Source organism: Bipolaris oryzae (genome assembly GCF_000523455.1).
Source record: "Bipolaris oryzae ATCC 44560 unplaced genomic scaffold scaffold_64, whole genome shotgun sequence".
NCBI lineage: Eukaryota > Fungi > Ascomycota > Dothideomycetes > Pleosporales > Pleosporaceae > Bipolaris > Bipolaris oryzae.
Window position 1 is genome coordinate 49,873 of NW_006911340.1, and position 18,913 is coordinate 68,785.

At 52.1% G+C, this 18,913-nt stretch overlaps 7 protein-coding genes across 7 annotated transcripts; 4 read left to right on the top strand and 3 right to left on the bottom strand.

The window, feature by feature from the left end:
* Nucleotides 1-583: 583 nt before the first annotated feature.
* COCMIDRAFT_5261 (GMC oxidoreductase) lies at nucleotides 584-2,510 on the top strand (the record flags this gene model as incomplete). Its single annotated transcript, XM_007689727.1, has 4 exons — nucleotides 584-725; nucleotides 788-1,188; nucleotides 1,231-1,584; nucleotides 1,641-2,510. 4 exons carry the CDS (start codon nucleotides 584-586, stop codon nucleotides 2,508-2,510), a joined length of 1,767 nt encoding a protein of 588 aa, XP_007687917.1.
* Nucleotides 2,511-5,507: 2,997 nt separating this feature from the next.
* Nucleotides 5,508-6,782, top strand: COCMIDRAFT_95210 (uncharacterized protein; the record flags this gene model as incomplete). Its single annotated transcript, XM_007689755.1, has 4 exons — nucleotides 5,508-5,721; nucleotides 5,782-5,876; nucleotides 5,929-6,110; nucleotides 6,161-6,782. 4 exons carry the CDS (start codon nucleotides 5,508-5,510, stop codon nucleotides 6,780-6,782), a joined length of 1,113 nt encoding a protein of 370 aa, XP_007687945.1.
* A 29-nt stretch (nucleotides 6,783-6,811) lies between these two features.
* Nucleotides 6,812-7,102, bottom strand: COCMIDRAFT_95217 (uncharacterized protein; the record flags this gene model as incomplete). Its single annotated transcript, XM_007689756.1, has 1 exon — nucleotides 6,812-7,102. The coding sequence occupies one exon, from the start codon at nucleotides 7,100-7,102 to the stop codon at nucleotides 6,812-6,814; it is 291 nt and encodes a 96-aa protein (XP_007687946.1).
* A 1,533-nt stretch (nucleotides 7,103-8,635) lies between these two features.
* Nucleotides 8,636-10,228, top strand: COCMIDRAFT_95240 (uncharacterized protein; the record flags this gene model as incomplete). Its single annotated transcript, XM_007689757.1, has 4 exons — nucleotides 8,636-8,853; nucleotides 8,906-9,173; nucleotides 9,227-9,358; nucleotides 9,425-10,228. 4 exons carry the CDS (start codon nucleotides 8,636-8,638, stop codon nucleotides 10,226-10,228), a joined length of 1,422 nt encoding a protein of 473 aa, XP_007687947.1.
* An 875-nt stretch (nucleotides 10,229-11,103) lies between these two features.
* COCMIDRAFT_5264 (uncharacterized protein) lies at nucleotides 11,104-12,081 on the bottom strand (the record flags this gene model as incomplete). Its single annotated transcript, XM_007689728.1, has 2 exons — nucleotides 11,104-11,531; nucleotides 11,739-12,081. 2 exons carry the CDS (start codon nucleotides 12,079-12,081, stop codon nucleotides 11,104-11,106), a joined length of 771 nt encoding a protein of 256 aa, XP_007687918.1.
* Nucleotides 12,082-12,911: 830 nt separating this feature from the next.
* On the bottom strand, nucleotides 12,912-14,912 carry COCMIDRAFT_36737 (uncharacterized protein; the record flags this gene model as incomplete). The annotated part of the gene is made up of 5 exons (XM_007689742.1): nucleotides 12,912-13,585; nucleotides 13,645-13,768; nucleotides 13,822-14,179; nucleotides 14,229-14,403; nucleotides 14,459-14,912. The coding sequence occupies 5 exons, from the start codon at nucleotides 14,910-14,912 to the stop codon at nucleotides 12,912-12,914; spliced, it is 1,785 nt and encodes a 594-aa protein (XP_007687932.1).
* A 1,540-nt stretch (nucleotides 14,913-16,452) lies between these two features.
* Nucleotides 16,453-18,739, top strand: COCMIDRAFT_26288 (uncharacterized protein; the record flags this gene model as incomplete). Its single annotated transcript, XM_007689732.1, has 9 exons — nucleotides 16,453-16,545; nucleotides 16,602-16,691; nucleotides 16,738-16,834; nucleotides 16,885-17,330; nucleotides 17,382-17,491; nucleotides 17,543-18,023; nucleotides 18,104-18,311; nucleotides 18,378-18,595; nucleotides 18,647-18,739. 9 exons carry the CDS (start codon nucleotides 16,453-16,455, stop codon nucleotides 18,737-18,739), a joined length of 1,836 nt encoding a protein of 611 aa, XP_007687922.1.
* Nucleotides 18,740-18,913: the final 174 nt, after the last annotated feature.

The following is an 18,913-nucleotide window of genomic DNA, read 5'->3' on the forward strand; positions in this document are numbered from 1 at the left end:
GCTCGAAAGGCCAGCAAGCATTTTTAGCGGTCGCGGCATTCTGCGTCAATTCAGATTAGCATACGTAGCGCATCAAGAATTTTCCGTTATGTTCAAGGAGACCTAAGGAAGATGTGGTAATTGGTACAACCTCAGGGACCAGGCGTTCCCCACTGGTAGCTTCCGTTTCTGTCTAGACGCAGGAACGGTTACAGAAACGGCAGTTGCAAGCCATCCGCGGACCTGTGCCAGGTGTCTTCAAAGCTGTTGGTTCTCAGACCCTCATTTTACAGCTTTCCATGTGAACAGCGGCCATGACTAGTATCAGACAACCCTTTCAATCAAAAATGAATATCACCATCGGTGCGTTACCTCCGATGATGAAGATATGGCACATGCCACAGCCTAAAATCAGTCTGGCACGTACGGCAGTTGCGTGGAATACCAAATTCTGTGACGATCCTGAATATCCTTTCGAAATTAATGTACAGCTTCTTTACTGGACTAGTTCTCGGGGAACTTCCAGGCGTTAATCGTTACTGGTGCCCAGCCGCATTGGCAGCTCGATCCTCGTAGGCGAGAAGATCTAATTGTTCGACTCGAAATGCGTTCTTTCGTGACTCCCTCGCTATTTGGGCTGGCTGTATCGGTAGCTGTCACGAACGGAACCACATATGATTATGTCATTGTTGGAGGTGGTACAACAGGCTTAGTCGTTGCGAACAGGTTGAGCGAAGATCAAAACAGTAAGTCGCCATCTATCGCAGCGCCGTCTCATAAACAACAGTACTGAAAATTCCGCCCACAGAAACCGTCTTAGTCATCGAAAATGGCGCTCTCAGCAACAGCACTCTATCCAGCATCCCCGGCAATTCAGGTGGCTTAAACCTCGCAGCCATGTACGACATCTACAGCGCTCCAGTCCCAGCCCTCGGCAATCAAACGTTTCTGGTAACAGTCGGTAATGTTGTTGGTGGTGGCTCATTCGTAAACGGTATGCAATTCGATCGCGGTGCCGAAGCCGACTACGATGCTTGGACTGAGCCGGGAAACAAAGGCTGGGATTGGAAAGGCCTAAAGCCGTACTTTATGAAAAGCAATCACTTCGATGCACCATCGAATGTGACTATCGAGTATGATGCGAAGGCTTATGGAAGCGGTCCACTTAAGGTGTCTATTCTGGACGACCAATTTTCTGATATGAAGATTGTATATCATTCCTGAGATGATTTTGATATTCCTTATCCACAGGAAGGTTTCTCAGAACCCGTTGGTCATTACTGGTCGCCAAATTCGATTGATAAAGCCACGGCTGCACGGTCTACTGCACGCACAGCGTACTATGATCCTATCGTATCACGAAAGAACCTCAAGCTATTGACAGAAACCCACGTTGATGAAATCACTTTCTCAAAAGACAGAGCTGGTGTCTTGAGAGCAACAGGAGTCAAATACACACCAAAGAGAACCAACGAGCATGCTCAGGTTTTCGCATCAAAAGAAGTGATTCTCGCCGCTGGGGGTATATTCACACCACATCTGCTCATGTCCTCTGGTATTGGCCCCAAAGATGTACTTGAGGCCGCTGGTGTTACTATAAAGAAGGTGAGCTAAACGAAGCACAACCTATGTACATTGATTCTAACATTTGAATGTAACAGGACCTCCCAGCCGTTGGCTCCAATTTCCAAGACCGCATCGCCAACTACATGAACTTTGATCTACAAAAACTCGACCCAGAGAACAAGGGCGCTCTCACCACCAACGCAACTTTCAACCAAACAGCATACGACTCGTACTCAAAGTCACGCACCGGCCCCTACTCCACCGGCAAATCAAACGGCCTCATGTTACTCGCCCTCCAACACTTCTGCCCATCCTTCAACACCACCCTCTCAAAACTCCACTCCCAAATCCCCACCCACTTCCTCCTCTCCCGCTACTCCACCAACCCCGCCCTCCTCGCCGGCTTCGCCGCCCAACGCGCCATCCTCGCCACCCAATTCTCCCTTACCACCGCCGCCGTCGGCGAAATCGTAATTCAACCCGGTAGCCTCTCCGGCATCGCAAACAACAAACCCCTCTCCCGCGGTACCATTACCCTAAGCACTACGCATCCCGCCGCCTACCCCATCGTCCAATGGAACACCTTCCAGAACCTCATCGACGCAGACATCATAGTAGCACTGACACGTTACAACCGCGCTCACTGGGCCTCCTCACCCGCACTGTCTCGCTACAACCCCGTTGAAACGGCTCCGGGACCGGAGTACCAGACTGACGAGGAGATTATTGCGGGAAGTGTGAGGTCCGAGTCGCTGCAACCGTCGTTTGCGCACCCGATCGGGGGTTGCAGTATGATGCCTGAGGAGCTGGGGGGTTGTGTTAGTGATGAGTTGCGGGTGTATGGGGTGGAGGGGCTAAGTGTCGTGGATGCCAGTATGATACCGATGATTCCCGCAGCGCATTTGCAGGCGACCATGTATGCGGTTGCGGAGAAGGCGGCGGATTTGATAAAGGGGAGGGGTTAGGTTGTGAGTTTTGTTTTGGCAGTGAGAATGTTAGGAACGTTCGACATATGCTATGAGGAAAGGGAAGTGAGTTTTAAAAAGTTGAGTACAGGGTTGTCCTGGAAGAGTAGGTCTTGCATGCACCAAAGCTCTAATGAAAGAGGACTACTCAGTGAGAATTTAATAGCCTGAAACCAATGACATGTACTGATATTTCCATGTTAACAGGCTTATCACATACCAACCAGCAAGTCAAAAACAAACCTCTCAGAATCGACCCTCCTATTCCTTTACCCATCCTTTCCTCCGGCATACCCCAGATACCAACACACCACAATGACGTCTTGCACAACCCCACAAACTCACCATGTCCGCGCACTCGAAGCGAGATGCTGCAGCCAGCCAACATGATTGTGCTGAGTGCATACAAGCAAGTCACATCATTCGACAAAAGGGGGGTTGAGTAATCCAGCCCATCACTTCCCCATCACACTATAATGAGCTGACACATACATGGCGACATCGGCGACTTTCGCCAGCCTCGCTAGCCTTCGGGTCATGATTGGATGCGTCGCGATCCTGCATTCTGTCAGTGGCGCTTGGGAGTACCCCAGGGCCCAGCTCCCCACAAATGTGTCGTGACGAGATGCCATGTGCGTGGGAAGGTTGAGATGAGTGGCGATTCGCTGGTGGGTAAGGGCCAGAAAAAAGGTCTGGCGTAGGGGAGGGCGGGATGAGATAGTCCAGCCTCGCGTAGAGGGGGGTACGTGTGGGACCCAAGGGCGTTTTTTTGGGTCATGTCGGTAGTTGTGTGTTTGGGCCGAATGTAGTGCCGATGGCAAATGTGCTTTGACGCTTTTGTGGTCTGAGTTGAGAGGTATGGGATTAGTTTAGTGTTTATTTTAGGTTGCTCGATGGAAGATGGTAGTGCGATCGGGAGGTGTGGTGTGGTGATCGGAGGAGCCAGTGAGGTCGAGAGATTATTACTCGTGCCTGTTTTCGTTTGAAATGAACTGGAAATGCTTTTCTGGGACTCAGATAGTCCGGAACAGTGTTGATGGCGTTTTGTGGCTAGGCGATTGGAAGCTGGGCCGTCTATTGGCGTTCTAATATGGAGTGATTAGACGGAAAATGTAATATAGTTCATGACTGCAATCTCGATCAGCTTTGACAAAAGGTAGTGAACCCTTGCCCTTGCACAGTGAGAAATACGCCGAGAGGCAAAAAGGGGTGGGTAAGATCTGGAAATGTGGAGGGCGTCCAAGGATATCCGGTATCAAAAGCCAATTGGAATAGAGGAGATTCATCGTATTAGCTGAAAATAGTGGGCCAAGTTGTCTATCCAAATCTCAGTTGTCTGAGGAGATGAAGTACTAACTGATACAGGAGAAGATTCTGTACAGTTGTTGTTATTGTTGCTAGTGGTGAGGGTTGGTAGCGGACTATTGAGGGCTGAAAAAAAAACACTCTTTCGCAACCACTGCAACGATGATCCCGATGCGAACACGATGCGTGCATGCAGGTCATTGGGAGAAATGGACCGCTTGTCATGAAGGATCAGTAGGCTTCCAACGGGTCAAGTGGGTAACGGCTGGCTGACGCGGTCATCGGTCCCAAGGGACAGGACAAGATGGGCCGCGGGGGCGGCATAGGTGGAGTGAGAGAGACAGGGAGGAGCATGGGACGTTGGGACGGATGGGCACTAGGACCGGGGTTTTTTGTTCAACCACTTTGGCTGTGTGTGATGGTAGCTTACTTGCATCCCGTGCCGGGAGTGGGTAGCCATCCGATGCGTCCGAGTAGGCATACCCAGCCTTTGACAGTTACCTTGGAGGGAATAGCGTGCACAACGATTCCAGCAAGTGCCGTCACTTGGAGGCAAAGCCACGTTGAAATCGCCACCTATTATTTCATGATCCGCTATAATGGAATGGCATGACAGCTGTCAGAAGGGCCAAGTAATTCCGAGTACCAGGACGGGAGTCGAGCAGTTGAGATGCATGGGCGAGTAAGTAGTTGCTGTTGGGCGTGGAACTGGAGCTGGAAGAGAAATTTCTAAATAAGCTGAGCCACGAGAAAGCGGATACGGGAAATTGGCGCTGTCCAGATCCCGCATCCGCATTTGAGCGCGTGTAGGAATTGGTCGTCACACATTGATGGGATGCGGTGAGGTTATTCGCTGGCGTAGAGGCGAGAGCCTGGGATGGCCCTTGCATCTCGGCGGCCGATCCGAAAGACGCTTCGCCACAACGGGCAACGAGGCAACGAGGCAACGCAAGACCCTTTGAGCCCTCAACGACGACACGCGACAGGCGCGTGGTGGATGAGGGCAGACACTCAATGAGCGACGCGGGCTTGGTAGAAAGCGGTAGTCTAGATGACGCCGTCAGTCATCCAGAGTATCGGCTTATATCGAGGAGCCCAAATCAAGTCGTACAACGGCAACGTGCACAGACGCTTAGGCCCAGGTACTTTGCAGGTACCCCCGGCTTCTGGTGGCGATTGGCTACACACTCATAGTAGTACTCAGCCACTGATGGACCGCAGCAACAAGATGCCTGGACCCAGACTGGGCCACTCCACCCTCAGCTTGCGTCTACTTGCTCGCTTCTCCACAGTAGTCTAAAGTACCAGCAAGTCACGGTGCGCGCTGCCCTCCAAGGCTGTGTTGAGCGTACCGGGACCCCTGCGGGCCAATCCGACACCAGTCCAAGCACCCGCAACGGAGCTGCCGTTGACGCCTACCAATAGTGCAGCGTAGCGACCTATGCGAAGTTTTTCTGTGTATCCGCGTACCATGCCCCCCAGTGAAGGCGAGTTCCACATGAGGTCGAGCCGATGTGCACGGCGCAGCTTGGGCGGACTGGTCCGAGTCCCTTTTGTCGCCCTCGAGGAGGGTTATATTCCTGTCCATTCCCAGTCCCGTGCATCTTGGACGCTGATGACGCTCGTTCCTCAGTCTGACCTATTATCCATCTGAAGTCCATCTACCTTGTTTGAAACTTTGCTTTGCTCACGATGAGGTCCCCCCCGCCAGAGGTCCTGAAGACCTGGCCCAAGCCCAACTACATCGACCCCGTCACAAGAGGCCCGGGGTTGATGATTGTTGAGCTGACTCTGCTTCCCATTGCCATGATAGTCGTCTTCCTTAGGCTCTGGGTACGGATATCATGGTTGAAGAAGAGCTGGTATGACGACTATCTCATGATTGTTGCCATGATCTTCAGTATTGGTGCGTTTATTCCCCCCACCAACTCGCATCACGCCCCATCATGACTGACTCATCATACAGGTACCACCATTATTGTCATCATGGCATCTCAGCTGTACGGTTGGGATCGTCACGCCTGGGACCTGAAGCCACATGAGATGATGGTTGGCAGACAGGTACGACCATGGGTTGGCTCGTGGCACGATGAGCTGATGCTGACTTCTGCAGGCATCCATGGCAGGCCAGACATTATTTGTACTTGCATCATCGACTATCAAGATGTCGATTCTGGTATCATACTTTCGCATCGCCCCTGAAAAGTCCGTTTTCCGTAAGTTAGTGTGGGCGACGTTTGCTCTTGTCTTTGCCGCTTTCGTCGTCTTCCTGGTTGCCCTGTGGGTACAGTGCATGTGAGTACCATGTCCAAAGCAAACAGTCCTTCTGGTGCTGACAACTGCAGTCCAATTTCGAGCTATTGGAAGCTGAATGCCGACCACCGTGACTGTATTCCCGAGGGACCCCCGCTTGTCGTACAAAGTGTCCTCAACGTCGTGACCGACTTCATGATCTACGCACTACCCATCCCCACTCTCTTCTCACTATCACTTCCATGGAGTCAACGCATCGGACTGATCGTTCTCTTTTCCGTTGGCGGCCTTATTGTTGTTGCCAGTAGCTTCCGGGCGTACTGGATCCACTACACACTGTTCCGAACATACGATGCAACCTGGGAAGGATACCAGATCTGGGTATGGACGGCCATTGAAACAAACGTCGGTGTTATTTGCGGATGCATCCCGGCGCTCAAGCCCCTACTCTTCCCGCACCGAGCGAGACAACAGGGTTCAAGATACGCCAGCGGCTCGCAACACAGCAAGAAGAAGGAGAAGATTACACCTGTCATCGACCAGGTTGAGCTGGACACACGCAGGCTGACCGAGAACAACGACTCGCAGCCTGAGCTTGCCATCAGCACACAGCCAGCCCACCACAGCACCTTCTCGGAGCGGCCGATGAGTGGCGACACAGACAAAAGTCGGTTCGAGATTGATATAGAGCAGCAAAAAGCCTACATGTACTGATCGCGAGGCGCAGTGCACATTACCTTTATTTAATATTCGCATACGTTGAGCGTGTGGCGTTGGGGTGCCGTTGAGCTAGGGGTTTTCCTGGTGGGCCACTCGTACCCTCGACTTTCATTTTCATTTGTATTTTTCTTACCACCAATATCCTCACTTGGGAAAAAACCAAGACTGGGTGGCTCTCTCGGACTCGACTCTTGTTTCTTTATTTCTTTTCTTTCCTCTCTTGTCTGGGCGGTCAACTGCGCATCACGATGCCAGTCTCTTCTTTTCGCGTCTCTTAGCGAGGCGGTTAGTACTACGATAGCATGTAATGCCATCACGTCAGCCCATCTAGGGCAACGACCTCTTTTTTTTTCCCAAACTCATCTCGCAACTGGTTCCCTGTTGAGATGCAGACGAGTCGCAGCTTCGGTGTTGAAGACGATGTAGGAGGCAGTCGGCAGTCGGCAGGCTGAGATGAAGGTGCGATTGGCTACCAGATCCCCGTTGAGTGTTCAGATTTAACCTGCATAGGGCATACGTACTCGTCTCAATCGACAACCTACACACTGACTTGACTGCTCCGGGCTCATGCAGGCATGATGTGGGCATGCGAGGATATGTTATTGAGGTGAGTTGCTGTCATGCCGTGGGAGCCGGGCTGGCCCATGGTGCGACATGCTCTTTCTTTTCCTGGACTTTTGCTTTGAAGCAAGACCCTGAGCATATCTATTTATGTTTCAGCAGTAGATTGGTCCGTGGGCATGGAATATGATGTCAGCCCATCCCGCTTCTCCACTGCAAGCACAAGCATGCGCATGGAGGTTTCGCAGCGGGCGCAATTTCCGCCGTCACGATGCCTGGTCGGACTGTCACGGCAAGGCTGGCAGAGTGAGGTGTCAATCTCGCGGCATAACCAACGCAGGCCTAGTCGCCGACGGGAGATGACGTCTGTCTCGACGCGGCGTGCCCAATCCGGCGCGGGCAGTGCAAGAGAGGGCAGCATCAGGCCAGAGATGTGTACTGGGTACTGTGTACTGTGTACACGCGACGTGTCTGCAATAGCGAGCGGCCTGACGGTGGGCGTAGAAGATGCCGTGTCGTCGGGCTCTTGACGAGGCTTTTTGAAGAGGCGGGAACCAGTCCCGGCGAGATGGGCGGCTGGAGGTCAAACGTTGGCGGGCGGACTAGCGACAGGGCTGAATGCTGAATGGCGACAGATGCCCTGGCTCCATTTCCCGACTCGCGTACCGCATCGCATGGCTGCTGCACCATGACATGTGCCTACACCTCTTCCTTCACCGCTTCCAGAACCTGCTGCGAAGCCTGCCGACAAACACAGTCTGCCCATCATAGACACACTGGCCCGCCTGCTTATCCCATTGCGGCCGCTGCAGCACATAATATCGCTGTCTTGGGCCGCCGTTGTCCCGGACTGCCACCAGGGCCGGGGCCTGCGGGAAAAAACAAAAAAATACATCCATACCGACCTCCTCCCGCGTAGCAGACCCTCGTCCCAAACGTCACAGGAGGCGCCCAATGCTTCTGCGCACGACCGTTTACCACTGCAAAAGTTACCTCGCAAATGCTCGCTCCAGCCTGACCATGGCTGCAAATCCAGAGTTGGCGTCAGAGGTGGCAGCATGGCCCTGTGCTAGCCCGCCTGTATCCCGTCTAATGCCAACGCACCGCGCAGCGCCTGGCCCTACAGGGCACTGAACATCCGAAAAGGAAACCAAACTACGCAAGCCTCCGCACCCAGCACTACTGCTATATGTAAGCTGCAGGTACTGGTGCCCCATCCTTTCTCGTGCCCTCCCCAATTGTCCCCTTGCGTCCATCTCACTGTCGACTCTCTCTTTCTCTCTGCCATGTGGTCGCTCCTCGTATCCTTGGTCGCGCTCCCTTCGCTGGTCCTCTCTGCCCCAACTGGCGACTCTCATCATCATAAAAACCCAGTATGCATCATTGGCGCAGGCCCGGCCGGTTTGGCCGCTGCTGGTAGGTTGAAAGACAAGGGCATCAGCGCTGTTGTCTTTGACCGACAAGAAAAGGTTGGTGGCAAATGCCAATCGTGGTATGATGAAAAGTAAGTCCTGTTCAGCGTCGCAATCCTCAGACGCGACTAACCGCCCATCTAGAGGCATCTTCCACCCTCTCGGCGCTGCCTTCTTCTCCAATGGCACCTACACCGAGACCGTTGGCATACTAAACAAGACCGATGTTGCCATTGAGTCCTTTTCGCTCGCCGGCGCGCGTAGCCAGTACATCTACAACTTTACAAACGGCGACATTCTGCCCTACCCGGCCTTGAGCGCGCAATTCTCCGCCATGGTCGCTTCAGAGATCCCGAGATACGTTGTACTGTGGAATGAGCGCTTCCGACCCGCCAGTGCTCTCAACTACAGGGTACAGCTCCCTCCCTGTCATACACAAAATCCACTAGGCTAATGCAGGAACAGGACGGTGTCCCACACGAATTTACCTTGTCCGGCGCAGAGTGGTTTCGTCAGAACAATTTTACTGCGCTCCCTCTTATACTTGTCAATGCTGTCGCGCTCTATGGTTATGGGGATATCAACATTGTGCCAGCAGTACGTCATGGCCCGCCAACATTTTTGCAGGGATCGCGCATGCAGAACGCGCTAACATCTGACTAGCTCTACATCCTAAAGTACTTCACGCCTGACATTCTCACAGCCTTTGCAGGCATTCGCAATGTGTACTACATGGACTTTCACAAAATGTTTGCTGAGTACACCGAGAAGGAGCTTTGCGAGACGCCCATCTACACGTCTGCCGACGTCCGCTGCGTAGACCGATCGGGACCCAACCCAGTCTTGACCTACACAGTACCAAAAGGAAACTTTGTTTCTTGGAACAAGCAAGAATGCTCTTCCGTCATATTTGCCTTTCCCCCGAGCCTGGACAACCTGCAGCGCGTTGGCGTCGACTTGACCGAGGAAGAGCACAATACCTTTGCCAACGTTACAACACACCAGTACTACTCTTCGGCTGTAGAGCTCGAGCTTCCATTCGGCGTATCCTACGTTGCTGCCAGCGCCTCGCCCAGCGTGCCCCCACCAAACGATGGCGAGCCCGTCGCCATTCTGCGCCTAAGCCAACAATCCAATGTCTCGGTAGCCTGGTCCTGGGGTCCCTACGAATTCCAGACTGAAGCAGCCGCCAAACGCCTCCTCATCGACAGCTTATCCGCCATCAACAAGGACCCACGGAACGCTACAGCCAAGCCCTCCCCATTTACCGAAGAAGATGTCAAAGCCTTCCGTAAGTGGGACTACTTCCCCCACTTTGGCAGCGAGGCCCTTGCTGCTGGCGCGTACGAGAAATACAACAACCTCCAGGGCTGCAAGAAGACGTACTATGCCAGTGGTATCAGCGGCATGGAAATCGTCGAGTGGGCCGTTCGCAGCGGATACGACATTGTCGACCGATACTTTTAGAAAGTGCATCCGACGCTCATCGACCATGGTCGAAAAAAAGAAAGGAATAGAGTACGCAACTCCTTTCCTTCTCCGGATCACATAGTCGGTCATGCGGACGACCGTGTCGCCGGGAATTTCCCCCCCTCCCCCGCATTTTTTTTCTTCCCCAATCCCGAACTTCCTAGGACCGAAATATCGCGGGTTTCACCCGGGAACCTCCTCTCCTCCCCATCTGCGCGAGAGAGAGAGAGAGAGAGAGAGACACACACACACACACACAAAAACCTGCCTTGCTTTTTTCCTGTTTATTTGCTAATGATGTTCAACGATTTTCCTTTCCTTCTTGCGGGGCTTTTTTTTAGACATGATACCTCAGATCCCTCCCTCACGGCCACGTATGTACTTCCTTTTGATGATATTCGCGTCATGAGCAATCGCGAGTTAATTTTACGGTTTTTTTTCTTTCTCTCTTCTCCTTTGGATCATCTCGGGGGTTGTGGATTTGGGTAATGATGGGGTGTAGATAATGTTTGTCATGGGGGGATTTGTATAGAGTGGGATTGGTTATATTAGATATTATGGGGGGTTGGGAATGGTGTAATTAACGAAAGGGACGAGGGAGGGTTTTGTAGATAGAAGTGATGTATATAGTTTGGTGGATGAATGTATGGATTGGTGTGTGCATGCATCACAAAGGAGTTGAACTATAAGACATGTGCCAAATGTATTTCCATTCGGATTTTCGACTTGAATCCTCACGTCTAAAAACTTGGACAAAGCATGATACCTGACCTCGCTCTCAACGCAGCAATCTTCGAAGTAACCGAACAACCCCAATCTCCAAAAAAAAAACTCCTCCTCCACAGTCTAGTTCTGTCTCTATCTGATCCTTGTTACATCCTCGAATCCCCATACCCCAACGTCTTAACCCCATCCTCAAACCGTATCTCCTCATCGACCGACTCCATCGGCGCACCCCACGTAACCACTCCGCGCCCATCCACCGCATACGCACCCCCAATCTGCCACCTGCACGCTCCCTCACCAACCTCATGTCCCCAAACCCCTTCATTCTTCCTCAGCATCACCTGATTGTACCCATTACGTGGGTGCAAGACGTGTGCCCAGGTAGAGATGCCGAGGCCCCACAGCGCGTACAGGTTACGCTCTGGGTCGACAATGATGTCGACGTTCCAAGCGCCGCCGAGTTTGGAGAGCCAGGCGGTTGTCGCGGCGGGGGTGCAGTGGGATATGGCGATGAAGCGGATAGAAGGATAGCGGTTTGCGAGGGTGCGGAGACGGAGGAGGAGTTTTTGTGCGACTGTAACATGTTTATTAGATTATGTTTGATTAATTGATTTGGACTTTGCGTTTTGTTTTTGTTTTTGTTTTGTTTTCTGGTGATGGTGATGGGAGACGATGGTGACATGTTACTTTTTTTTTTCCAAAGATTCTTTGCTTCGAAAGAATCCAAGTCTTGAAAATGGAAGAATATGCAGAAAAGAGAAGAGAAAAAAAAGAAACTCACAAGGACATCCACAGAATCGCAGAAACAAAATTATTGTAGGGCGACTGTCTGGCGCTGGAAACTGCAACTTCGCGTGCGACTGAGCGCGGTCTCCTATTTGCGGGGGCTTACGGACGGGGTCCTGAGGCGGCGGAGGCGTGGTCCATGATTGGAATGCTTTGGGGACTCCCCACTGCACGTTTGCAAATGGGTTGGCGAAGCCCGCATCTCCTCCGTCTGCAGCGCCCTTTTTCGAACTCCCTGTACTATTATTGCCACCAAACAAGTTGTCGGTCTTTGGAAGCGAAATATTTCCCAATCCGGCTTTCCTTAGCGCAAGCTTGGTGCCCAAAGAGTTAAGCATCTCTTTTTTCTATTTGCTTGCTTTTTCCAGGTTAGACGTGGTTTGTTTTCGGTAGCAATATATCGAAGCGTAGGTCGGGTATCGACAGGGGTGGTGGGGGAAACTGGGCGAGGACCAGACCCAGGTCGGTAGTTTGGCAGTGGGCCCGACGAGTTGGGCGTGGACGGATGGAGTGGTGAGGGAGCGCTCCAGTGGTCGATGAGGTTACACACTTGTGGTAGCGGGATTGTGCTGGAAGCCACTGGTGTTCAGCCCGCGAAACAGAACTGAGTGACAACACCGCTGAGCGAAAAAAGGTGGTCTGACTGATGAAGACCGCTTAAAAATGCCGACACCGTGGCTGATATTGTATTGTAGCTACAGCGCGTTGCACACTATCCAGCTGAAACAGAGTACGTGGCACGGACGTCGGGGCTGAGGTCCGAGAGCAAGATGCAACGACATGACTCTGATGCTTTACAGTCTTCAGTGGCTAGAGTTATGTAAAGTGTATTGTTGTCATTCGAGTTTGTAATTGATTGCAAAGAAAAAAGGTTTCAATCGAAGTTGGCATAAAGCCCAAGACGCGGTCTTTGGAACACATTGGGCAATGTCGCGCTGTCACGTGCGGGTAGACGCGACATTTTAGTGGGGCCGTGTATCGTTTGACATGTCACTACACCCAGTGTACCAACGACAGCTCCATGGTTGTAGTCAAATCATAACTTTCTCAGAATTATAGCTCGTAATAACGCACCGGGTATCTATGTTACACAGCAAACGCAAACAAAACATCCAACCAAGCTAGTTCCAGCACGCACATCATACCTTCATTATTATTACCTTTGTGCTCACGGAGCCACCTCCCGCTTGTATGCAAAAATCGTCCTGCACTCAAGGACGGTCTGGCGCTTCAAGCACTCTTCCACAATGTCCTTGTCTTCCCACCACCATTTTGGTTCGTCAAAAGAGTCGTCTACAAAGTTTCCCCAAATGTCTTTCCACAAGGCACGACCAATGATGGTCGAAAGTTCGTCATCGACTTTGGCAGACTCTGGATCAGAAGCACATGGTAATATCAGTTTCTGGTCCTTGTGTTGATCGTTCAATTCAAAGCCGGCGTCTGTTAGCCACGCGGGGAGTAGCGCGCACGGTTTGGAGCATCTGAAAAGCCGTTCTAGGTTGACGGAAAGTCTATCCTCAATCCACGCGCGCATCAGTGGCCCGGCTGTGGTGCGTACAGGTGCCGCATCCATGACTCTGATTTCTAGGAAACCGCCAGGAGCAAGCAGCTTGTAGCATTCTCTGAACAACTCGGGCAGTTCGGAAGATGGCACAAGGGACGGCAAAGTCGACGCTCGGATGTGAGAAAAGTAGTCTTCCGGGTAAGGCAGTGGGACCGAGCCAAACTTGCGCACCGTCAAGTATGACACATTTCCGGGCAAGGGAACGTGTCGCTGAGGTTTTGTGGTGAGAAAATGTACCATTTGGGATGGATGCATTGCTGATAACTGGTATACCTCCGCTAATGACAACCGTTAAAACTCGCACAACAGCGTAGCACAGAACACACCATGGACTTACAGAGATTTCCATACAGCTCTAAGATTTTTCCTGTGCTGAATTCCGGTATAGGAGTGCTCTTGTCATGTTTCGCAGTTTGCATCTGGAGGCCTGTCAACAGCCAGAGCTGTTTTTCGAGTATCAACTGATGCAGAATAATTAGTATGGCATCTCCAATACCAACAAATGTGTATATACCTCTTCGTCAACACCGTCACTGGTCGCCTCCTGCCAGTCTTCCTTAAGTCGGTCGAGTATGACCTTCGGGCCGGCAGATTCCATTCTGCGAATAAATCGCTGGAATCGGGTAAGCTGCACGGAGTTGCTATTGGGAGAATATAGTATGCTGCCAGATGACTGCGGTTGCATATTCAGCTGCATCTCCGTGGGTACTTCGCAAGGAGCGAGACATTGCCATTGTGAGAGAGGTTTGTTGGACATGTCCGAGTCGAAAGAGGGTGTTCGTATGTCATTCAAGCTCATTTTCCTGTGGAAGCTGTCGTTCAATTCCAACGCTTCTGGTCTCGAATATACTTTCTTGGTTGGCTGCGGAGAGCTGCAGAGGCTTAGTACAAGCGCCCAAGGACAAGAGCCACACTGCTTACGCCTTTTTCTTGTTTCTCATGTCCAGAACAGACGGCCATGTTGAAAAACAGGGTTCGCCGGCCGATGAACTCGCTCTGCTTCGGCTTGTCACAAACGACTCTGGGCTCATTGTTGACAGTTGAGGCGCATCATCGCTATTTACTGTGATGGGTGTCGTTGCCTCATCTCGGTCATCTGCCCAGCAAGATCAGCGCAGCTCCCAACACCGACATGGTGATTAACGACTTACTCGAGGCATGTGACGAAATGGAGCTTGACTGTCGAGACGAGTTATCACCTTCGAGCTCTGAGACCTGGTGGTATTCATCCAAATGTAAAGAGTTACCGGATGGCAGAGTGCCAGAAAGCGAGCTAGTATACGTCCAACTTGGTTGCAGCGCCGGATCCTTGAATTCACGGGCTTTTTTCGTATCCAATGTCGCTGGAACATTACGAAAAGTCTTTTGCGAAGACTGACTGGAGCCGGACGGGGGTCGTGTGGTTTTAGGCTTGATGATGTTTGCCTTCTTCAAGCTTGTCGGCCACCATGCATCACGCTCAGTCGAGGCAGAGCCTCTCGAACTTCTTGATGTAGTGGAGGCACCGATGGATGGAGACCTAACGGATCGCTCCTTCGCCTTTCGTTCTCTCCGAGCTCCGAACGTCTCGGGCTCTTTCTCCAGTGGAAGGTCTGTTGCGAACATGGTCGACTACGGATGAGGAGACACGGTGGGGGTTAGTGGGGCCACACTCTAAGTCGACGGCCCTAGATGGCGAGCGCAGAGCGTGGACTGGAGGCTATTTGTGAATGAAATGGAGCTTTCTGGTCGGTCAATGCGCGCCGACACGGGCGCCTGGCAGATGGTGTTGCGGCCGTCAAGCAGATCACGTAGCGGTACCTGGCACCAGCCGTATGTGAGTAATCGACGAAACGCTGTCGCACCAACGAGAATGTGGCGTTATTGACCTCTTGACTCTACTTTAGGTCTAATATCAGGGCTTCCCGAGCCAAAATACACAGCCAAGCGCACTACCCACCCCCATGCTGTCGTGCTCGGATGCTAGGCGCACGGTTGCCCAACACAATGCCCTTCTTGGACATGCCGGCTGCATTGCTGGAGAGGCCTGCGGCCACACGTGCTAAGGGCGTGCAATGCGTCTCTCTATCTGGCGCGGGTCTTCCCCGGAAAAAGCACACTCCAAACTGCAATGCTGCTCGATAGGCGCAGCCAGCCTGACCAGCCCGTCGGCCTTTTCATCTGCACTCCGCGGTATTCGGTGGCAAGGTTTGACAAGGAAATAGGGTGGGTCTCATCTTGCGGAGTACCAGCAGGATTGCCAGACACGGCCGGCAGACGTAAGAGGAAAATCGAGTCGTTCGGCGGCGGGAGATCAGTGTTGATCTTCGTCGACGCAGGCCAAGTGCCACGCACCCGGCGCAGCGGCGCAAAATCTGGCCTTTGAGCACTGGGCAGAGGACACCTACCGACACATTAGACACGCCATGTGCAATCAAAAGTAACGAACAGCATGGCGCAACACCCACCTGCCACTGAGACGCCGAGGTGTTGGCCGTCTGCTGCCAGTGCGGGGCGAGCATTACTGCACTGATGATCGACATAGGCGCCAGGCGGAATGCGGCTGGATCTGCAGCGAGGGTGCCTGACTAACCCCGGCCAGCCCACCCGCGCCCCTGACTCGCTTCCGCCCATGATCATACACTGCTCAACCACCACCACACAGGGCTATTCTACTTGCACCCCATCCGCGCGTACCATTCCACAGCATCCGGTTCGCCTGCACGACAACGCTCTTGCCGCGGCGGCACTGGCTAGGATCATGCTTCCACTGCCTCGCCCCTGGGTTCCCTACATGAGAACGCTTTCGGATGCGTGTTTCTGCCCTGGTGCCAGAGCTGGCTCCCCTTGCTCCCCGCCTCAGCCAGCGCCCTGCCGTCTGGCCTGCTTCTGGTCTGAAGACTAGCAAAGCCTCGGAGTCCTCTTATCTTCCAGTGGCATGATCATATGCCTTTTGCTTATGGCTTCGGTCTAACTCGTCGCAGTCGCGAACCCTATACATGACATCTGCTTTTGCCTGAGCCTCGTTCATGCTTGCTTATACCACGCCACCCGCGACACACATATAGCCGGTGCAGGCAGATCCTCTATAGTCCTCCTGCTCGCCCCCCTCCTCCCAGCAAAGATCCGCATCTCCACCATTGCTTGTCTTCACACATCTGCAGCCATGGAAACTTATCACGCCTATGTCGACGCTTTCAATGCCCAGGTCGGAAGGTCAACTTTCGGGAGGATCTTTCGCCTCGACGGCTGTGGACATGTGTGTTTCATTACCAGCACTCGCGCCTTGCTATCACTCGCTGACATGCCGAATAGGAGGATGAAATCAAGCACACTAGGTTTACTACAGAAATTCGAGCTGGGCTCACTTCATTCTTCACCATGGCGTACATCATCGCTGTCAATGTTAGTCTGTAAGGGTCGCGTGCCAAAAACATTACTGAGAGGCTAGGCTACCATTCTCTCGGACACTGGTGGAAACTGCGTTTGCAACGACACAGCCGACCCTTTGTGCTTAAAAAACAGCGAGTACCTCATTTGCAAACAAGGTACGGGCAGTCTCCGCAGGAACTGAAAACTTTGGCTAACACATGACCAGATGTCAACCGCAATCTCATCACAGCAACAGCTGCAGTAGCAGGCTTTAGTTCCTTCTTGTTTGGATTCCTAACGAACATGCCAGTATGCCTCGCCCCAGGAATGGGACTCAACGCATACTTTGCTTATCAAATCGTGGGTTTCAATGGAGGCGGTCCCATCTCTTACAACCTTGCACTTACTGCCGTCTTTGTCGAGGGCCTGATATTCATCTTCTTGTCCTTGATTGGAATGCGGCAATGGCTCGTGAAGGTCATTCCTGTGTCGCTCAAGATTGCCGCTGCTTGCGGCATCGGGCTATTCCTCGCCGAGGTAGGTCTCAGCAACAATGCCGGTATTGGAGCTATTGCGGGTTCGAGCAGTACGCCACTTGACATTGCTGGATGTCCAAATCAATACAAGGATGAGTTTGGCTCTTGTCAAAGCCACAAGATGACATCGCCGACGGTACGTTATGTCGCAGTACCCGGACAAGTCCCAGCTAATCAGAGCATTTAGATGTGGCTCGGCATCATGTGCGGCGGCATTCTGACGGCATATTTGATGTCTTATAAAGTCAAGAGTGCCATGATATTGGCCATTCTGCTTGTATCCATCATCTCATGGCCGTACGTCTGATGTACCTTTCTGAACGGCAGGATTTACTAACCTTGTCACAGAAGAGGAACTGAAGTGACCTTCTTCCCTGACTCCGAACTTGGCAACGACCGATTCAACTTTTTCAAAAAGGTGGTCAGCTTCCAGCCTATTGATCGTACCTTGAACGCATTAGATTGGAACATATCCGAAAAGTCTGGCCACTTTGCCCTCGCGCTCTTTACCTTTCTTTACGTCGACATCATTGATTGCACTGCAACACTCTACTCCATGGCGCGCTTTTCTGGTGTTGTCGACTCGGAGACCGGGGATTTCCCCAGATCAACGATCGCTTATTGCACAGACGCTTTCTGCATATCCATCGGCGCGCTTCTTGGCTGTTCGCCTGTCACAGCTTTTATTGAAAGTGGCGCTGGCATTGCTGAAGGAGGAAAGACTGGCTTGACAGCAATGACTTGTGGGCTGTGCTTCATCATATCCATGTTTTTCGCGCCTATATTCGCATCTATTCCACCATGGGCTACCGGGTGTACTCTGATTCTTGTAAGTTGCACCCGTACTACTGCCGACCCGAGCTTCGCCGTTGACCCTGTCACCAGGTTGGCTGCCTTATGATGCGACAGATCACGTCGATCAACTGGCGCTACATCGGTGACGCCGTCCCTGCATTCGTAACTGTCATGTTCATCCCATTTGGCTACAGCGCCGCCTATGGTCTAATAGCGGGTTTAATGGTATACACGGCACTTAACGGGATGATCTACATAACCAAGGTTATTTCCGGCGGTTACATCGTTCCAGATGATGAAGATCACCGGGAGTATTGGACTAGTAAGTTGCGAAATTACCTCAATATCACCCAACAATCATGGACCTGGGCTTATTTCATCAATTCAGTCAAGCCCGTTGGCCGCCTCCCATGGTTCGTTTCCGCAAGCCAAACAGTTACAGATCGCCTGCGGGGAACTCCGAGTAAAAGGGAAGATGTCATGCTCTCCGACCGCAGTGGAGAAACAGACTGGAAATACCGTGAGCGTATCGGCTCCAATGGGTCTCACCGCGAACTCGAAGCGGTCATTGTGCAAGCACTTCCCACAGATCCTCGTCACGAAAAGGTATTCGCCAAGATGGGGGTGCATGAAATGAAATGAGTACATTTTCCACAGGATAACAATATTTGTTTCAGTTTTAGGGGCATTTTCCCTCTCCCCCAGGAGCGACAAGAGGGACCAGGTAGTTTGGGAGGCCTCAAAGTTTAATTAGCGTCACACGCAAAGCGTACCTATCGTTTTTCCTATGTAAACCGCTTATCGGCATGAACCACATATTAAACAAATAATGTATTCAAACACACAGCTTCTATCATGACCACAGTATGCGGCATCTGCCTTTTTCCGTGTTTGCGACATGTACATGCGTATAATCTCACCTTC